Source organism: Aplysia californica, unplaced genomic scaffold, assembly GCF_000002075.1.
Source record: "Aplysia californica isolate F4 #8 unplaced genomic scaffold, AplCal3.0 scaffold00005, whole genome shotgun sequence".
NCBI classification, from domain to species: domain Eukaryota; kingdom Metazoa; phylum Mollusca; class Gastropoda; order Aplysiida; family Aplysiidae; genus Aplysia; species Aplysia californica.
Genome location: NW_004797275.1, coordinates 1,388,560 through 1,405,920, shown reverse-complemented (window position 1 = coordinate 1,405,920; position 17,361 = coordinate 1,388,560). Strand labels below are relative to the sequence as shown.

At 38.9% G+C, this 17,361-nt stretch overlaps 1 protein-coding gene across 1 annotated transcript in view; it reads right to left on the bottom strand.

Annotated features, from left to right (window-relative positions):
- LOC101848931 (inositol hexakisphosphate and diphosphoinositol-pentakisphosphate kinase 2) overlaps positions 1-17,361 on the bottom strand; it is a gene marked incomplete in the record, with an annotated part of 127,507 nt that overhangs the window by 35,121 nt on the left and 75,025 nt on the right. Inside the window, 8 exon segments of the mRNA XM_035968777.1 lie at positions 1,940-1,996; positions 4,693-4,770; positions 6,131-6,440; positions 8,835-9,035; positions 10,255-10,467; positions 11,143-11,274; positions 11,825-11,932; positions 12,633-12,747. Of these exon segments, the coding sequence (XP_035824670.1) occupies positions 1,940-1,996; positions 4,693-4,770; positions 6,131-6,440; positions 8,835-9,035; positions 10,255-10,467; positions 11,143-11,274; positions 11,825-11,932; positions 12,633-12,747 (1,214 nt within the window).

Sequence of the window (17,361 nt, the reverse complement as noted above, 5' to 3'; positions counted from 1 at the left end):
TAGATAGATAGATAGATAGATAGATAGATAGATAGATAGACAGATAGATAGATAGATAGATAGATAAATAGATAGATAGAGAAAGAGAGTAAAAGGGGGGGGGGTAACTCTCAACACATCGAAGCTTCAAGTAGTTGGTGTTCAAAGTCGAAATGTCGGCCAAACCTGGGTACTGGATCTAGACTTGCTTTGCACCGACTATTGATGGTTGTCGAACCATGGCACCGCACTCCATTAAAAAACCAAAACCAAAACAAAACCCAAACAAACAAAACCCCTCAAATAAGTACATTTGAAAAAGGAGCAAAGCGGCCCAAGCAACCTTCACGCAGCTATCGCCACCGACGCTGACCCAAACGTTTCTTTAATTTTGTTTGTCAAAATATTGGTTCTTTTAGAATCTGGGAATGTTTACAGGGAAAAATACATCACCCATGAAAATTCATAATATCCCACGTGCAATATATTATATTAGTTTAAATTGTCGGACACTAAAATGGACAAAAATGATGTCGCGAAGGCCCTTAATGCCACCACACTTGAAGATGAGGAGATTGAGCATGACTATGCGCCAATGCTACGACTTGAAGAACTGGGTATCTTCAGAGGAAGTGGCAGAACCAGCATGGTACAGGGGATGGAAAGACCAAATGAACACAGGAACAATCAGCAGATGGACTCTGAGGTGGATATTGGAGCGGGGAGCAGAGCACGTATGGCAATGCCCGAAGTGCTATGATGTTGTTCCCAGGATAAAGCAATCAAGTAATCAAGTTTAAATTGTGTTTGAGCGCTTAATCGGTTGCTCGCACTGACTGCTCACAGCGAAGTCGCGAGATGTTTATGAGAGTCCGAAGCTAGATTCTGCTGGGGGTAATAATGTGTTGTAAAGCGCATACAGCATGCTGTAGAGATTGGATATGCGCTATAAAAATGCAATTATTGTTATCACTATTATTATTATCATTATTATTCTTATTATCATCATCGGGTCATACTCCCTTATACAACAAGAACATTTATTATACATGTACAAAGTGCAAAATCCGGATAATGTTAGAAATCCGCATTTTGGTTTGCATGTATAACCGGAAAATTGGCACTTCTGCTGTACAGGTTTTTTTTATAGACAAGGCTAGAAAATAAAATTGGCACTGCCTTACGAATAACTGATTATTTTCGTACTTCATACAATGGCCGGTTTAGTTTCTGAATTATTGAAAGGGCGGTATCTTTAAAAAAAAAAAAAAAGACCAGATACAGTCGGATTTTTTAGGGGGAGGACTTCGAACAATCAAAGGGGCGCCACTTTTTCAATCTGAAAGGGGTGGGGTGGGTGCATACTACCAACATGTTAGCCGTTTTATTTTTATGGTAAAAAGCGGCAGCTAGGTGCAGTGAGCTTGAACGAGTACAATGGGAAGAACTCTCTTAATAAGCACATGTGCGATCAAATAGCAATTTTAAAAATAATAAGTAACTTCTACATAAAATGTCCTGCATGACTGCAGTCAACAATGTGAATGTATCGTATTGGCATTAAGTGATCCTTCTGCAGACTGGGTGAGTGCTCACTAAAGTATATTATTATATGAAAATCATGAAGATTACATGTATTAAAATAGCCAAAAAAGTATAATAATGATAATAAAAAACATACACATCAGCCGTGTCACGAATGCACAGGAAAGTTATCCAGAATAATCAGCAGGACTAGAAGGACAGCCTACACAAGCCAGGTACCCCAACAAAAAAAAGAGGACAGTATTAAAATGCTCCAAGAAAACAGTCGAGTAAAAAAACAAAAAGGGCGGGGCGGGGGGAAGGGGGCGTTGAACAGGAAGAAGGGGGCGGGGCGGAGCGCAAGGCGCGATTGGGTGTGCATAATAAGACTGGCGTCATGAGAACAAAATGAGGAAGTCAACGTGAAGAGATTTACCCAGATGAACAAGATAAGAATGCAGTTTTCGTGCTTCCCTGCGCCACCTTGTCTCACCTTCAGTGCAGAAAGAAACAACATGGATGGCATGAGATGGGCGAGTACTTTGTAGGGGGTGGGGGTGGGTCGAAGGCGGAGGGAGACTGGCTTTTATACCAGTAAATCTTTTACGCCCCCAACTCAATTAAACCATACAAAAATACGACTGCACTTTCTTTTATTGACTCCAAGAAGAATCTGGTACAGAATTATTATAAAATTGTTTAAATTTAGAACTTTTAAAGGGGGCAGTAGTGGCTGCTGTCTTATAATCAAATTGTGGTCAGTTTTAAGAAAGGATAATGGCACTCTCGTAGAAACTACAAAGTATGGAAGACTCAAAATCAAATTGCATAAATATAACAGCAAATCTGGTTTCGTAGACACTTGTAAGAAAATGAACTTTGCAAACAAGACTCAATTTTTTCACCCCTACCCCCAATAAATTATACTAGTTTTACTGACTCTTCTTAAAAGTTCTCTGCAACGGGATGAATATAAGATAACATTCTGTATGTATAAAAATGGAGGTCTAGAGAAAACACAATAACAGAGAGGTTGACAAACTTTTAAGATTAAGAATTACCACTTTCGTCAGCAAGATCGCTACAAAATATGACTGCTTTTTCATAGATACGTCCCCCAAAATTGCACATAATAAATATCATTTTGATCAATAACCTTGAAGGAATTTCTAATCGTGAAGAACTCCAAACGACTTTTTAATTGAAATAGGTATCATGGCATAATAATATGTTGTAAAAGAAAAAAAGCTTACAAACATTAAGTATGAAGGACTTTGCGTGAACAAACTTGTTGTTTTTTTCCCCTTTAAAAGAACAAACCCTGGATGCAGCATCACACGTGAAAAGTTTATTTACCCATTAGACAGACATATATTTTTGCTATGTATAGTTTTAAAATAACCCTAAAAGAATCATCAAACATTAAAGAAACAACAAGCATATACACACACGCATACCCTTTCGCTCTCTCTCTCTCTCTCTCTCTCTCTCACACACACACACACACACAAACACACACGCACGCACGCGCGCCAACACAACTCTACCCCCCCCCTCTCTCTCACGCTCTCTCTCTCTCTCTCACACACACACACACACGCACACACACATACTACACACTACACACACACACACACACACACACATACATACACATCCACACACGCAAACACACAAACTTTACCTTCATCCCTGTCACTAGAACTACGAACAATACAACCGTGATAAAGTCTTTCAGAGTCCCTATCTCATGGCTTTCTTCATTACCACAGAAAAACCAACCATTCCAAACTAGAAAAGTAATTTTCCCTGAACAGCAAAAAGATACATTGAGCAGAACACAGTAATTATATATTAAAAACTCCCTGATCTATTTTAAGCAAGACAAAAAGGAAAAGTAACACAGGTTTACTCATAAAACTATACACGATATATATATATATATATATATATATATATATATATATATATATATATATATATATATATATATATAATTTCTATATTTAATCTTAAGATCAATAATTATTTCCCTTCCCTAATAATGGGAAGAAAAGCAAACCAAAAAGCCATATCATCCACTCAAATAGAACTATTGCTGATCGTCTAGCCAAACCCTTCCACTTTTGAAAACTTCATGACTATGAAAAGCAACAACAAAAAGTAAAGCGATAGAGAGAGAAGAAAAAAAAAAGCACAAAACTTTACACAACTCAATAATAACTGAAGGGATTTAAAATTTCACACAGTATGCCTAAGGCCATGACCGACCAAGATGAAATTGAAATTTAAAAGAATCGATTTTAACAAAACAAATAAAAATGCTTTAAAAAAGAAAAATAAATATTAAGATGGCAAATGCATCTGAGAGGAAGAAGGTATTACACAGACTGGGAATCTGAACAGTCATGCGACTTCTATTTCTACTACTGTCACACATCTACAAAAGTGAGGATGGGCTATCAGGGGGAAAAAAGGAGGGTGCATGTTTGTGTGTTTGAATGTAAGAGTAAATTATGTGGCCGCATTTCTGCGTGTAGATGAAATAGCAAAGAAAATACAATATTGTAAAAATGTAATGTTCCGCACACTTACAGAGTGATCCTGAAAACTGGATCAAAGAAAACAGAACAAACGAAAACCCAGAAGCAACAAACAAATTTACACACACAAATCAGAATTAGTCATAATCCGCCACTGCAAACACACAGCAAAGAACAGTAATCAGGGTACTACTTTTCAGGTATGGAACTGACAGAACTGGTTTATCTTCCCCTGCCCCCCTTCCTCAACCCCTTCCTAAAAAATAAAAACAAGTACAAAACAAATTCCCTTAGAAAAGTTCTGGATCAAGGAGGGCCCTATGAAAGTGTTTTTCAAAGGATGACGACATTCTCGAGGACACTTTATAAAATGTATTTCCAGTCACTCGAAAGAGAAAGTAGCCAGAGTTTTAAAAAACCCCTGCTTCTTCCAATTAAATTTAACATTTTCCTTCCTACACTGAGAAATATCTCACGCTGACATATATATTTTTTTAAACATTAAAAATAAAGAACAACTCTGAATACAATCCTGGAAAGTTCCATGCCTGAATGGAGCACATCCTACCTCTATCTGTGGACTCACAACACTGAAAAAAGAACCTCAGTTAAATCGAAAGCAACAGCCAACCAGTTCCAGACATACCTGACTTTGGTGACAAATCACACACGCTGTCCTCCAGACTTCGGCTGCGCTTCTCCTCACCGGAGGCCCTGGAAGACTCTGAAACAGGTTAAAAAATATTTGATTATAGATTGCGAATGTTTTACACCCCCATCGAAAGAGTTTAGACCACAGTAGAAACTGTCCAAGAAAGATACCAATTTGCTACTTCAGAATTACAAAGTTCTTTCTGACATTTTTGGCTGTTTTGAGTTACTGGTCAGAAACCAAATGTTTTATCTGCTCTACCAAAACCGTAAGATTATTCTTAGGCGTTATCAAGATTTCAGACAATTGTATTTCAAAAAGCTTGACATGATATGAAACTTTAAATCTTTCACGTCAAATTTTTCTAAACTAGGTATTGAACAGACAGAACTGTGTAATTCTGAGGTTGTGAATTATCATTTTTTTGCTGTTTTGGAGTACAGGTGATGGTCTAGGACGGGTGAGGTTCAACTGTATTTAGGAGGCTGTTTGATTTGACCAGACCTGACAGTCAAGGCTGATCTGAGCTGTGTGGGACATCACATCCCAACGGAAAGACAAAGATACTTGACACAATATTTTCTCCAGTTAGGAAGCAAACTCACATATTTTGTGGGCAGCGTGAAGACCCTGATCTCCGCACCACAGAGCAGTTAGTAGAAAGAACACACATAGATTCGCAGAGTTCTGCAATCTGCCATGTCAAGGAACATGTTTTACTTGACGCAAACCGTGGCAATAGCAACAAAGAAAAGAAGTACAAGGACCACACTACAGCACAGCACCCAGCAAAGAATGTTGCAATTGTCACGTTTATTTATTTATAACTTGAGCGGCCACTCTCACATTGCACTGGAAGCAAATTAGGACGATAGAAACAAGGGAAAGAACTTCAAGAACCTCACAATATCACAGCACCCACATTTTGCTTTCTTATCAGCAATAGAGAAAACAACTCCCAAAGACCGTACTACATCACAGTACCAAAATTTTACTTTCTCACCAGACAGGAAAAAATCGCAAGCATGAGTCATACCTGCAGAGGGGCTCACACCACAACACCCTCAGATTACTTTCTTATCAACAGAAAAGAAAAGAACTTTGAGGACCATACTACACCACAGCACCCACATTTGGTTGCATTTAAGGACAAGCGGGCTAACCCAGATTTCGGGGGTTTCCATAAATCCTGACCTACACCAAAAGTGGGCATTGCCCTACCTATAGCAGAAGTTTGATTCATTGGCGTGTATAATTGTTTGGTTGTAGAGAAAACTCTCCTTGTCTATTATAGAAACTGAATAAGGGGCAAAAACTTTATCTTCAATTGTCTCAAAACAGCATTTTTCAGGAGAGCCCCCTTGAGCTAAAAAGCAAACCATTTTACTTTCTCATCAGACAGGAACATTAGTAAGAATGAACCGAGCCATACCTGCCGACGGGCTGACATTTATCTCAATGGGCTGTGTCCTGACACTAGCAGGGCCGAGCTGTCCCCCGGCTCCTCCCCCTCCTCGATGCTCATCCCCAATCTGGTCTTCTCTGTGGCGACGTCTAAGCATCATCTCCACTGACTTGGGCAAGCTCAGACTCAGTTTTGTGCTGTCGGGTGATGGAGGAGATGCCCCATCCTGATCCCGCGGTGGGAGAGATTGCTGACGGGTCGGTTCCGTTTTGCCGTGGTGAGGGTGTTTGTTCGTGGGCTTGACCACCGGTATGTTCTGAGAGCTGGACGCTTTCTCCTGAGGAAGTGAGTAGGAATGGGGGGGGGGATGTTGAGCATATTTATGAGTATTTATCAGAGGGAAAGAGGAGGCAGAGGACTGGTTAGGATCAATAGTGGAGGGGGGAATGGTGAGTTGGTACAAAATAGGAATTAAACTCCTTTTAAAAAGATTTCAGAAAAAATAACTCTCCCAAGTTGTCAGCCTAGTTCCTGCTTTTTTCAGCAAGTTTTGTTTAAAATTAAAAATAAACGTTGAAAATTTAGACTATTTACAGTACACCAAACCCGACATTAAAAGACTATTCACATAAGTCATAAAGACAGTTGACAAGCTCTTTCGTCTCATTAAAAAGGGGGAAAATTAGTACAATTCTGTTGCTTACATTCGAAAGCCTTCGATATTTTAATCTACTAATGCTGCACAGAACTTAAGCCTGAGCAATCTGCTGAACGGACGTCACAGTACATGGGCATGTGGAGCGGAGTGAAAACTCACCTTTAACCTTGGCTGCTCACTGCTCAAATCGCGAGATTGTTTACTCAACTACATTAGCGCACATGGATCGAGACTCTGAATTAATTAGTTTTTTTATGACTTCTTTTCTTTCATCACAGCAACTCAAAGAAGTCAGAGGCGTAGTCTAGCTTTGGAATTTCGAATCATTTCACAAATAACTTTACTAACTAAATGTTCCCTTGTAAGTTTTGTACTTGAATTCGCTTTTGTGTCAAAAATTTGTTTGCACTAAGACGAACAAGAAGTCATCCAAACACACTTTCACCACTCTTCAAAAGGTTGTGATTCAGAGCTCTACTCATATTTGAAAGAGAAGAAAAGAGAGGAGCTTTGTACCATGATATAAGGAATTCAAAAGAAAGAGCTCGGTATGCCTTAGGTTTGAACGGAAGCACATTGTCAAGACGGATAAAGCAGCATGAAATGGGTGAAGAGACTTCATTAGCTAAAAGAGGGCGGCCCTAGTTTCGATAGGGAGGTTGTCTAATGAGCAATTGTCCAGATGTTTGAAAGAAATGAATGTTACTCACAGAAGTTGAAAAGATGGTTGTCCAATAATCATGATATGAAGATATCGAAGATATCCCTTTGGAAAACAGTGAGACTCGGGTTTACGTTCAGGAAATCAATTGTGGGGAAAATTTACTGTGCAAAAGAAATCATATTGTTGTTTTAAGAAGTAAGTATTTGAGAGAGTTGAAAGACGTCCGTGAGAAAGGATATAAGCTTTTCTTCTTAGACAAAACTTTTATAAACTCTTACCTTGTGTCCCAAAAAGAATGGCAATCAAAGGGCGGACATATTAAAAGACAAGTTCTAGCTGGAAAAGGAGAGAGACTGATAGTTGCACAAAGTGGAAGCAGTGAAAAGGGTTTACTTAAAAATGCAGAACTAATTTTCAAGCCAAATTCCAGTGACAACAGGGATTATCACAAGGAAATGATTGACAACTTATTTCGAAATGGGATTATAAAAAAAATATTACCTGCACTTGACAAATCATCTCGCTTAATGATGGATAATGCGTCATATTCACAACGTAGTGGAAGAACAAAATTCAAACACGTGCAAGCAGGAAAGAGGTAATAAAAGATAGGCTCAACAAAGAGAACATACCCTTTACACCGTCTCAGCTTAAACTCGAGCTCCTTTAGCTAGTTAAAGAAAGCATAAAAGCCAAAAGATGTCATGTAGATAAAATTGTGGAACTGCACTGACACAATTGCCTATGGTTGCCATCCTACCACTCCCATTTACATCCAATTGAACTCGTCTGGACGAAGATCAGAGGAACCGTTGCATCTCAAAATACAACCATTAAACTGAAAGATGTCAAACAGCTAACAGAAAATGTGATATCTCGAGTGAACAAAGTTTATAGGTGGCTGTGTGAAAGGCATGTAAAATGTATGGAAGGTGAGTATTGGGAGAAGGAAGGACTTCAGTTCATTCAACCAAGAGTCGTCATCAACCCACGAGAAGATACCTCTGCCTCGCTGACAGAATAAAGGTAGGCCAATGCTGAGACTACTAACTTCTTACCACATTTTGTTCTAATGATAAAGAGTAATTAATTAACCCAAGTCACTAATTAGCTACCCAATTTGAATTTTCATAATATCGGGGGTGTACATAACTATAACTAAAAATATGATTAAAATCAAGCAAGTAGTCGCTGAGATATTAAGCTTCAACCGTGCTCACGAATTATGGGACGGACTAGCATTTTCAGCACATAAAAGATGATCACAACAAATGCATGATATCTATAAAACATAATAAATTCATGATATTTATAAAACATAAGAAATGCATGATATCTATAAAACATAATAAATTCGTGATATAGCTATAAAACATAAGAAATGCATGATAAACAAACCAAACACTTACTCCAGGCAGGGCACTGTCCACCTGCTGCAAATTCTTGGACAGGTCAGTCGGCCGACTTTTCACTCTCTGATCCACGTTATCCTCTTCATCTGTGACCTCACCCTCCTCCTCATCCCCCCAGTCCCACTCCGGGGTGTCAGGGTCAGGTGAGCGAGGTTGGAACTTGAACTTCCCGCTCTTTTTTCTTTGGGACACTTGTGTCTGTAGGATTAGTAAGAAGTGGTAAATAAGAAAGAAAGAAAAATTTCAATATCAACACACACACACACACACAAAAGGCAAGTTTGAGAATTTAGACAAAAATTCTTTTGATGCATAGTTAAACAACAGGAAGCTGAGAATGTTTCAGAAAGTTAAAGGCCCTGTCGAGACAAAAGGCAAAGAGAACCTATGTTCTTCAAGGGATAGGGATATAAACTCAAGCCGTTATTTTAATTTTATGATATAATTCATTCAGTCATCCATTGTATCTACTTTATTTGATGTTTGCAAAAGCCTGAAAACTGGCCTCTCTTAACACTACCTTCAACCTGTCACATTTACTACAAACTGTTTCTGCACATCCACAGGAACCCCTCTGGCAAGGAAAAAATCCACTGCTACAGTACGCTGACCCCTTTGCTAAAATGGGCTATACAGAGTATATTAACTTACTCATTCCGTCGACTATTATGCAGAGCTTACCGTATATACTCACCTAGAATATAATAATAATAATAATAATAATAATAATAATAATAATAATAATAATAATAATAGATTGCATTTATATAGCGCTCTATGCCATATGAGTATAAGCTCTGAGCACTTTAATATGAGTGATTTCCCCCCCCCCAAAAAAAAATCAAGACCAAAAGTATACCCCGTTTTATTCATGCAACATACATCCAGGGCGCTGCCCAGCAAAGGGAAAGTAATGTCAAATAACATTTTCACTGATTAAGTAAATCATGATGCAACAACCAGTTGTTTTTAAAGGTAACATAACATAATAGATTTGATGCCCAACAATTTCTAGATTTCCCACATGTTGAGCCCTCTCCAGCATGTCAGAAATTCACCCTTTATTTAGCACATGACCTAAAAATAATGGGCCAATGTTGGAGTCAAAGTATACCCCCCCCCCCCCCCTATATTATACATGAGGTCGTGTTACAGGCAAGTATACCGTGGAACCTGCAAAAACAGTTGCTTTGCATTTTCTCCTTTGCATATTTCTTACATCATAATTACACTGTGTAAAACGATCACTGTCTGATACGGCCACTTTTCCCCTTGACAATGGGTAGCCGCCTTAGACAGTTTCGACAGTAAAATATGGTAATTATTTGTGCTATTTGGCACCTGCCCTCCTAGCATTGTTATACCCCACGTGGTCTCAACAGCCAAACTTCTTTTCATAAAACTACCCTGAGCTCACATCGGACTTTGACGGCTTTCTGCAGGCTGCCTGGTGAGCGTGTGCGAACAGATCAGCCTCCACCAGTTCCCCGAGGTCCTCGCAGATGGTGCTGTCAGGCACGGACACGCAGTGACGTAGCGGGCGTGGGGTTGGAGCCGGCTGACTCACACTAGCCTCTGTCTCTGGCAGTTCCTCTTGGGCTTCCGGAATGTTGCCCGGTGTGGTCGTTTCCTGAAAAAGAATAACAGAATAATAAAAACTGTACTTGCAGACCAAATTTAATATGTGTGTTCCACACACTATATCCAGCCTTAAACTACAATTAAAAATTAAAAGCCAGGATTGGTCATGCCTTCTTACAGCTTCATGTAATGATGCAAGCCAGTATTAGCCTATGAAGAGATCAAACACTGACTCACTCAAATACTTTGAAACATTTTTTATTTGTCGCAATCAAAACTCCTCATTATAAAAAACTAGGCCAGGATAAAAAATGATATTACGCTAACCTCCTCACAACAAGCAGCAGTCACTGCGGCCGTGCAGATTGCACACGCCAAAAAGAGTGGAGTCTGAATTCGTTTTGTTTTAGTAAAAGTTTTACGGCATTTGAAATAGAATAAAGTTTAATAAGTGCTGAAGATTAGATGTGTTACAAGATAGTAACAAACACAAAACGGAAGGGGGAGATATAAGGACGATAGATGTTTGATATGAAAGAAGGAGCAAACCAAACCAGAGCACCCAAAGGAGGAGAAGGAAGATGAGGAGGAGAAGGAAGAGGAGGAGGAGGAGAAGGAAGAGGAGAGGAGGTTAAGGAGAAAACAACAGGAAGAAAACTTAGTGCACACGCTATAACAGAGTCGAGATGAAAAAAAAAGGCCAAAACGTTCAGATGTAGCTCACGTTGATTGTGTCACGATTTCCTTTGGGTCTGAATCCCATTCCTTTGGGCTCAGCTCCAACCTCGTCACAGGATGTGTACGCCCCAGGGCTGAAGTGAAGCTCGATGTGGAACCGCTCATCTGAGTCTTCATCCTGCACATAGACATACACACACACGTGTAAAAATATAAATGTATAAAAACTGAAAGCTGACTGTGAATCAAAAATCTTTACAAAAGTGACTACGGTAGTTTGTATCGCGTATGTCAGAAGTAACAAAGTGCCCTGAAGCTGTACATCAAACTTTTTTTCAATAAGAAAAACCCAGGGAGCTCTAAAAGGGTTTTTGTCAGACGGAACATTATCAATCCCCGTTTCAAATTCGTGAAACCTACGTTTCCTTTCCAGCGACAGTTTTCGTCAGAACTCAACTTTTATCACAAGACACCTAGATACAATGCTACCTCAGAATTACAAGGTTTTGTCTGACATTTTTAGCCGTTTTGAGTTACTGAGACCATGAGGTCAGAAACCAAATGCTGTATCTGCCCTATCAAAATCGACAGATTATTCTGGTCATTATCAAGATATTCAAAGAATTGTGTTTGAAAAAGCTTGACACGATGTGCAATTCAAAATTTTTAAAGTCAAATTTCTTAAAAACTTTATAATTCTAAGGTAGCGATAAACAAGCTTCACTCACTTTAGCTGGATCTTCAAACATCATGAGTACAATTTGTGACATGTAGTTCAGCTCAGCACACGCGCCAATGAAGTCCATCGATCTTTTCCACTGGTCATCTTTCTCCTCCTGAATGAGGAAAATACTTTTTTCTTTAAAAGGCATTCTACTGCGATATCTCTGTCTCTGTCTCTCTCTTTCTCTCTACATATGTATATACCCACATATTATTATGTATATTTATAAATCATTCAATAAACCCTCTTTTACATCTTTCAGACACGACCTTCAAAAATGTCCACTTTGACTTTGATAATCCAATGTCGTCCTATAAAGTAAATGCAACATTTTAAAAACTAGAACCAAATAGGTAGGTAGAAGGTAGGCCTAATAAAAAAATTCTGAGGGAAAAAAAATCCTGTAGAAAAAGTAAATGGACAAACACACATATACAAATTTATACTATTACAAAAATACATGTTGTGTACATGTGTAATTCAGCCAGCTGCTCAGCTGCCCACAAACTTATAAATCAAACAGGAGAGCATAGTGAAAGACCCCGCCATAGGACATTTTGAAAACTGACGTATGACAGAGTCTTACACTGGGCAGTCAATATGAGACAGCTTTTTTTTTTAGTAGAGGTTTTAGGGAGCTTGCAACTGCATAACGTCATATGAGCACCAGAAGATTAGAGGTGTTACAAGAGAGTAACAAACATAAAAAAGAAGAAGGGAAGATAAGGACTATAGGTGTTTGATAGGAAAGAAGAAGCAAACCACACCAGAGCACTCGCCAACCACCCACTATGAGACAGCAGTTTACTCACGTCCAAGAAATCCCCGTATCGCAGCATGGCTAACAAGGAGTGTATGTGACTCTCGCTGGTGAAGTAAAGGCGGGTACGCACAAATCTCTCTGGTGAGGCAACTCCATTAGAATACCTAGAAGGAAAGTTGGCTTCCGTTTACTATCAATCAATCAAACAACAAAATACCCATTCAGAATTTAAAAATATATTTTTTAAAATGCAACAAACAACAAAACAAAAAGAACCTTGCACAATAAAACATGCACGTATCTTGAAAAAGATATGCTCTGCATTTTTCAAGTCACCCAATAGATGAAAGCTTGATTCTCCCATGGGGAAGATTTTCTCTTGAGCAAGTCCATCTTTTCGCCAGGACATAAGCTGTTTTGGCAGAACAGGCATGGCCAAAGCAACTCAACTCCTAAATTATCGCATACAAAATATTTAGCGTGTAACTTCAATGACGAATCAACTAACAAACAAATCTGATTTTTTTAGTTCTGAGCATTTGAGTTAATGAGATGAATATGATGCAGTTATGCAGGTACAGCACTGGTGAAAAGTGAAGGACAAAAACAACAACAAAAAAACCCTCAGAGGGATAAGAAAGTCTTAAGCAGTAACAGTGACAGCCTGCAACCACCCACAAACTGGTCTCAACTAGCAAGGCAGTTTCCATATGTCGCTGACCCGGTGATAACTTGGTGAAATATGCACAGAAACCAAATAGTAGGGCAGCAACTGTATAAGGTGCACAAAAAAGGCAGTCCATTTTGACAGACAAAATAACAGTAACATTTTAAAATACCCTCATGAAATATAGAGTTATGTGAGAAAGCAAAGCTGCAAGGGCTGTTCAGAAAGTAAGGTGAAAAGCTCACAAGCTAATCATTGGTTTTTAAAAAAATCAGTAAATCATCAATAGCAGAGGAACTTTACATGCACTAACTCACTCAGTTACAGAGCCATAATGAGCACAATGAGAGCTACCATTAGGGAGTTTTCAAAAATTGAATTTCAAACTGTTTGGCTTTTGAGTGCAAAAGGGAGCAATCTGTTTGAAATTTACTCTGAATGAATGGTCGCAAATGAAATGGTATAGGTTTAACACCCCTATCTACAATATTAGGTTATTTAAGAGGCGGGGCCTCAGAGTTTAACATCCATCTCCGAGAGGACCGAGCCAAATGGGAAATTCGTGTAAAGTGCCTTTCCCAAGGACACAACCAGGGATGGCGCTGAGGCTAGAACCCCAGAACTCGCAATCTGACGATTACGAGTCCAGTAGCCTAACTACTAAGCCACCAACACCTCTTAATGGTCGCATATGACAACGATATGACAGGTATATAACTGGTGAAATTTGCTCAGAGATGGGCGTTCAAACTTGGGAGGACAAACCACATTCAGGACAGCCACCACTTCAATGTCACAAAACATAAAGACATTGCCCATATTTTGTCCATCATAGGAAATTGTTAATTCCTCCCAAGCCTGACTCTGCCCAGTGACAGACATAAGCAATGTTTGACCCTTGATAAGAGATATGTGCACAGCCAGTACTCTTTCATTATGGAAAATTTATTTAACAAATGAGTCTTTAATATGATGTGATGTAGGCCAATGGCCTTAGACACTGAATAAACCTACTAATTAACTTTCTAAAACAACAATATGCAGATTGATGTGCCCTTTTTTAAAGATAGAAGTATCAAAGTGCTTGATATATTGCCTTATCACTAAAGCTCCCACTAACTCCAGTTTCAAATACTGTGATTTCCCATCTGGGATATCACAGAGTATCAGCTGGATGGGTCCCTAAACAACTGACAAGAGAGCACAAAATGAAACATGAGCAGGCATCCCGGACACTTCAGGAACGAAGCATGGGTGGTGGTAGCTGCTGACTTCCATGGAGGTAACAGAAAATTTCTAGAATGTACCGTGGAGGAAACAAACTTTTTAGAATTATTATCACGGGCGATGAGTGATTGGTTCATCATATGACAACAGAAACAAAGGGGGACTCACTGAAATGAAAACACTGATCATCACCTCCAGTCAAAATATCAAAGTGAAACGCTCAACAAACAGAGAAGTTGTGTGACAGAAGACACAGGGACGACTGAGCAAAGGAGTCACTCTGCAGTACAAAAACACCACCCCGCACACTGCCAACATGACCAAACGGTAGATTCAGATGTATGGTTGCGAGACTTAGCCATCAAAACTTTTGACAAAGGCATAGATTCAATCTACAAAGTGAAAAATTGGTTGCAAAATCCAGATAGGGATCTCTTCAAGAGGGGCATATATTCTTTCATGCATCGTTGGGAAAAATGAATCAATCTTGACATTGATTATATTGAAAAATAGCTCTATAATGTGATCACCTTATCTGAAAATTTTACTGGGAACAAAATAAAATTGTTGATTCTGTAGCCATTTTCATTTTACTTTCTGAACAACCCTGGCATATCAGGATCCTAAGCAGACAGAAAATCCCAGGCATTTCTAAAGCATCCATTAACGTACAATAAAGCTCAAAGCCCTTTACAATACCTTTGTATCATAGCATGGCTGCAATGCATAAGGACAGAAACTAAGACATTGGGAATGACCGAGTCATTCTAAGACGGCTTTACATATATGAGTGGACACACAACTACAAAGAAAATGTCACAATTTGCAAGAAGCTGTGTTACCACCGGAGGTCAAATTGGAATAGTCTCAAAACTTTACAATGAGTCTACACTACTGGCAAAACAGTAGGAGATCCTGCTCTTGGCCCATTTTTCCCCATTAGACTTTTTTGTAACGTGTGGGCACATGACTATTTAGTCATAAGACTTTTCTCTTCGACAATGTGTGGCCGTCATGGACAATTTAAACTGTATTAGAGTCTGAGGGAATACTAGTAGGACATCACAACTTCCACTAAGTAAAAGGTTGTGGTGCACACTACAGGCCAATTTGTCAAATAAAACCCACAGGGAACAAAAACATTTTACAATGAGTCACGGTAGACACTTTTATCAACTGAGTCTTTTTCTTCTAATGCTCTAAGGTACAGCTGCAAAGTCACAGCCTACAGGAAGTCAGCCGTGCAATCGTCATGCGTCGTCTGCTACCAAACAGGATAATCATGACACTGGAAAAAACCACGAGGAGAATAAAGAGAAAAGAAGAGGACAACAAGAGAGTATTTCTCTTCTACCTCCCCCCCCCCAAAAGAGTCCTTAACAAAGAAGAGGACAAGATACACGGAAACACCCACCAACCACTTGAACTAACAAGTCTCTACTTGATTTCACTGTAAACACAGACCACAAATTTTATTTTGATTCTTTGATTCTTTATTTAACATATCTATGTCAGCCCTGCCTCAAAGCGAGTGAATCAGCTGACCACAGCAGAAGGTGACCGTCTTAGAACAAATGGCCATGGCTATGGGTGCATGCTGAGATTGGTTACAAGTTATTGAAAGAGACAGAGCTAAGCAGACTTGTTTTAGAGAAAAGAATCGGGCATCAAGGAGATTTAAATGGGAAATGGTGAAATATAAATTTACAGCTGAGGAAGGGGCCTACACGGCCTTCCCATTAAAGATTAGGGGGAGGGGGGGGGACATTTTCAAAAGTATGAGTAAAGCCAGTGCACTGGTAATATGAGGGATAATGATATTCTAGTGAGTGGTTCATGTAGAGGTTCATGTACCATTCCCAAAAGTCGAAACTTTTCAACTTTTACACTATATAGTATAAAAACTAGATATTAGACATTACACTTGCATGATGTTATCATTTGGAAAAAAAAAAAAGAAAAGAGGAATTATAAAAAGAACTTCTTGACTATCATAAGCTGGTCCAGAATTTGCATCCTTGAGACAAGCAGGTAAGAGGTGACCCAAGCAATAAGAAAGACATTTGCTTTTAGGTGATGCAAAGAAAAGGAACAAAGAAAATAATTCACCCATCAGCATTATCATGCAGTATATATTGCATTTGCCTGTGAGGAGAGAAAAAAAAACCCAGGCAGACAGAGTCAAATGTTGCAAGCAAACATTCACATGCACACATTGAGAAGGTGACTGCATTTTTTAAAAAGTGAATTTTTCACGAGTCTCTTGCTCGCTGGTTAAGCCTTTCATTTCTCACTTTAAAGGATTTGGTCATTTTTCAGGGCAATATTAATTTGTTCGTTTAAGCACTACTGTATACCAGGTGTTGGTTTTTTTGTGCACTCTTTTTTTCCCATGTTTTGCCCATTTCATTTTTCCTGAATGTTTTGAATTCCCAATATGAGGTGCCCAGTGTCAAGTATATTGTCTGACATACTTCTAGATAAAGTATATATAAAACTCTAAGGCCACCTCATTTTAAAGTACAGTTGAGCTCTATAGCCACTCAGTTGAAAAAACAACTTTAAAAAACCAAATAAACAAACAAACAGTGTGACTGTGCTTTGTGCACGTGGATCATACAGAGTACATTTTACCACAGTGTACATTTTACGCGTACATTTTACCACAGTGTACATTTTACTCGTACATTTTAAAACAGTGTACATTTTACCAGTACATACAGATGAGACATAAAATACCAGGTACATAAGTAGCAGGTTCTGACTGAATTCTTGAGAAAGTGATGAATATTCTAGTATTGGGCAACACTAGACTGCTTTGTGTCTTTTTCAGTAAAATTGACGAGAGAGAGACAGAGAGAGAGAGAGAGAGAGAGAGAGAGAG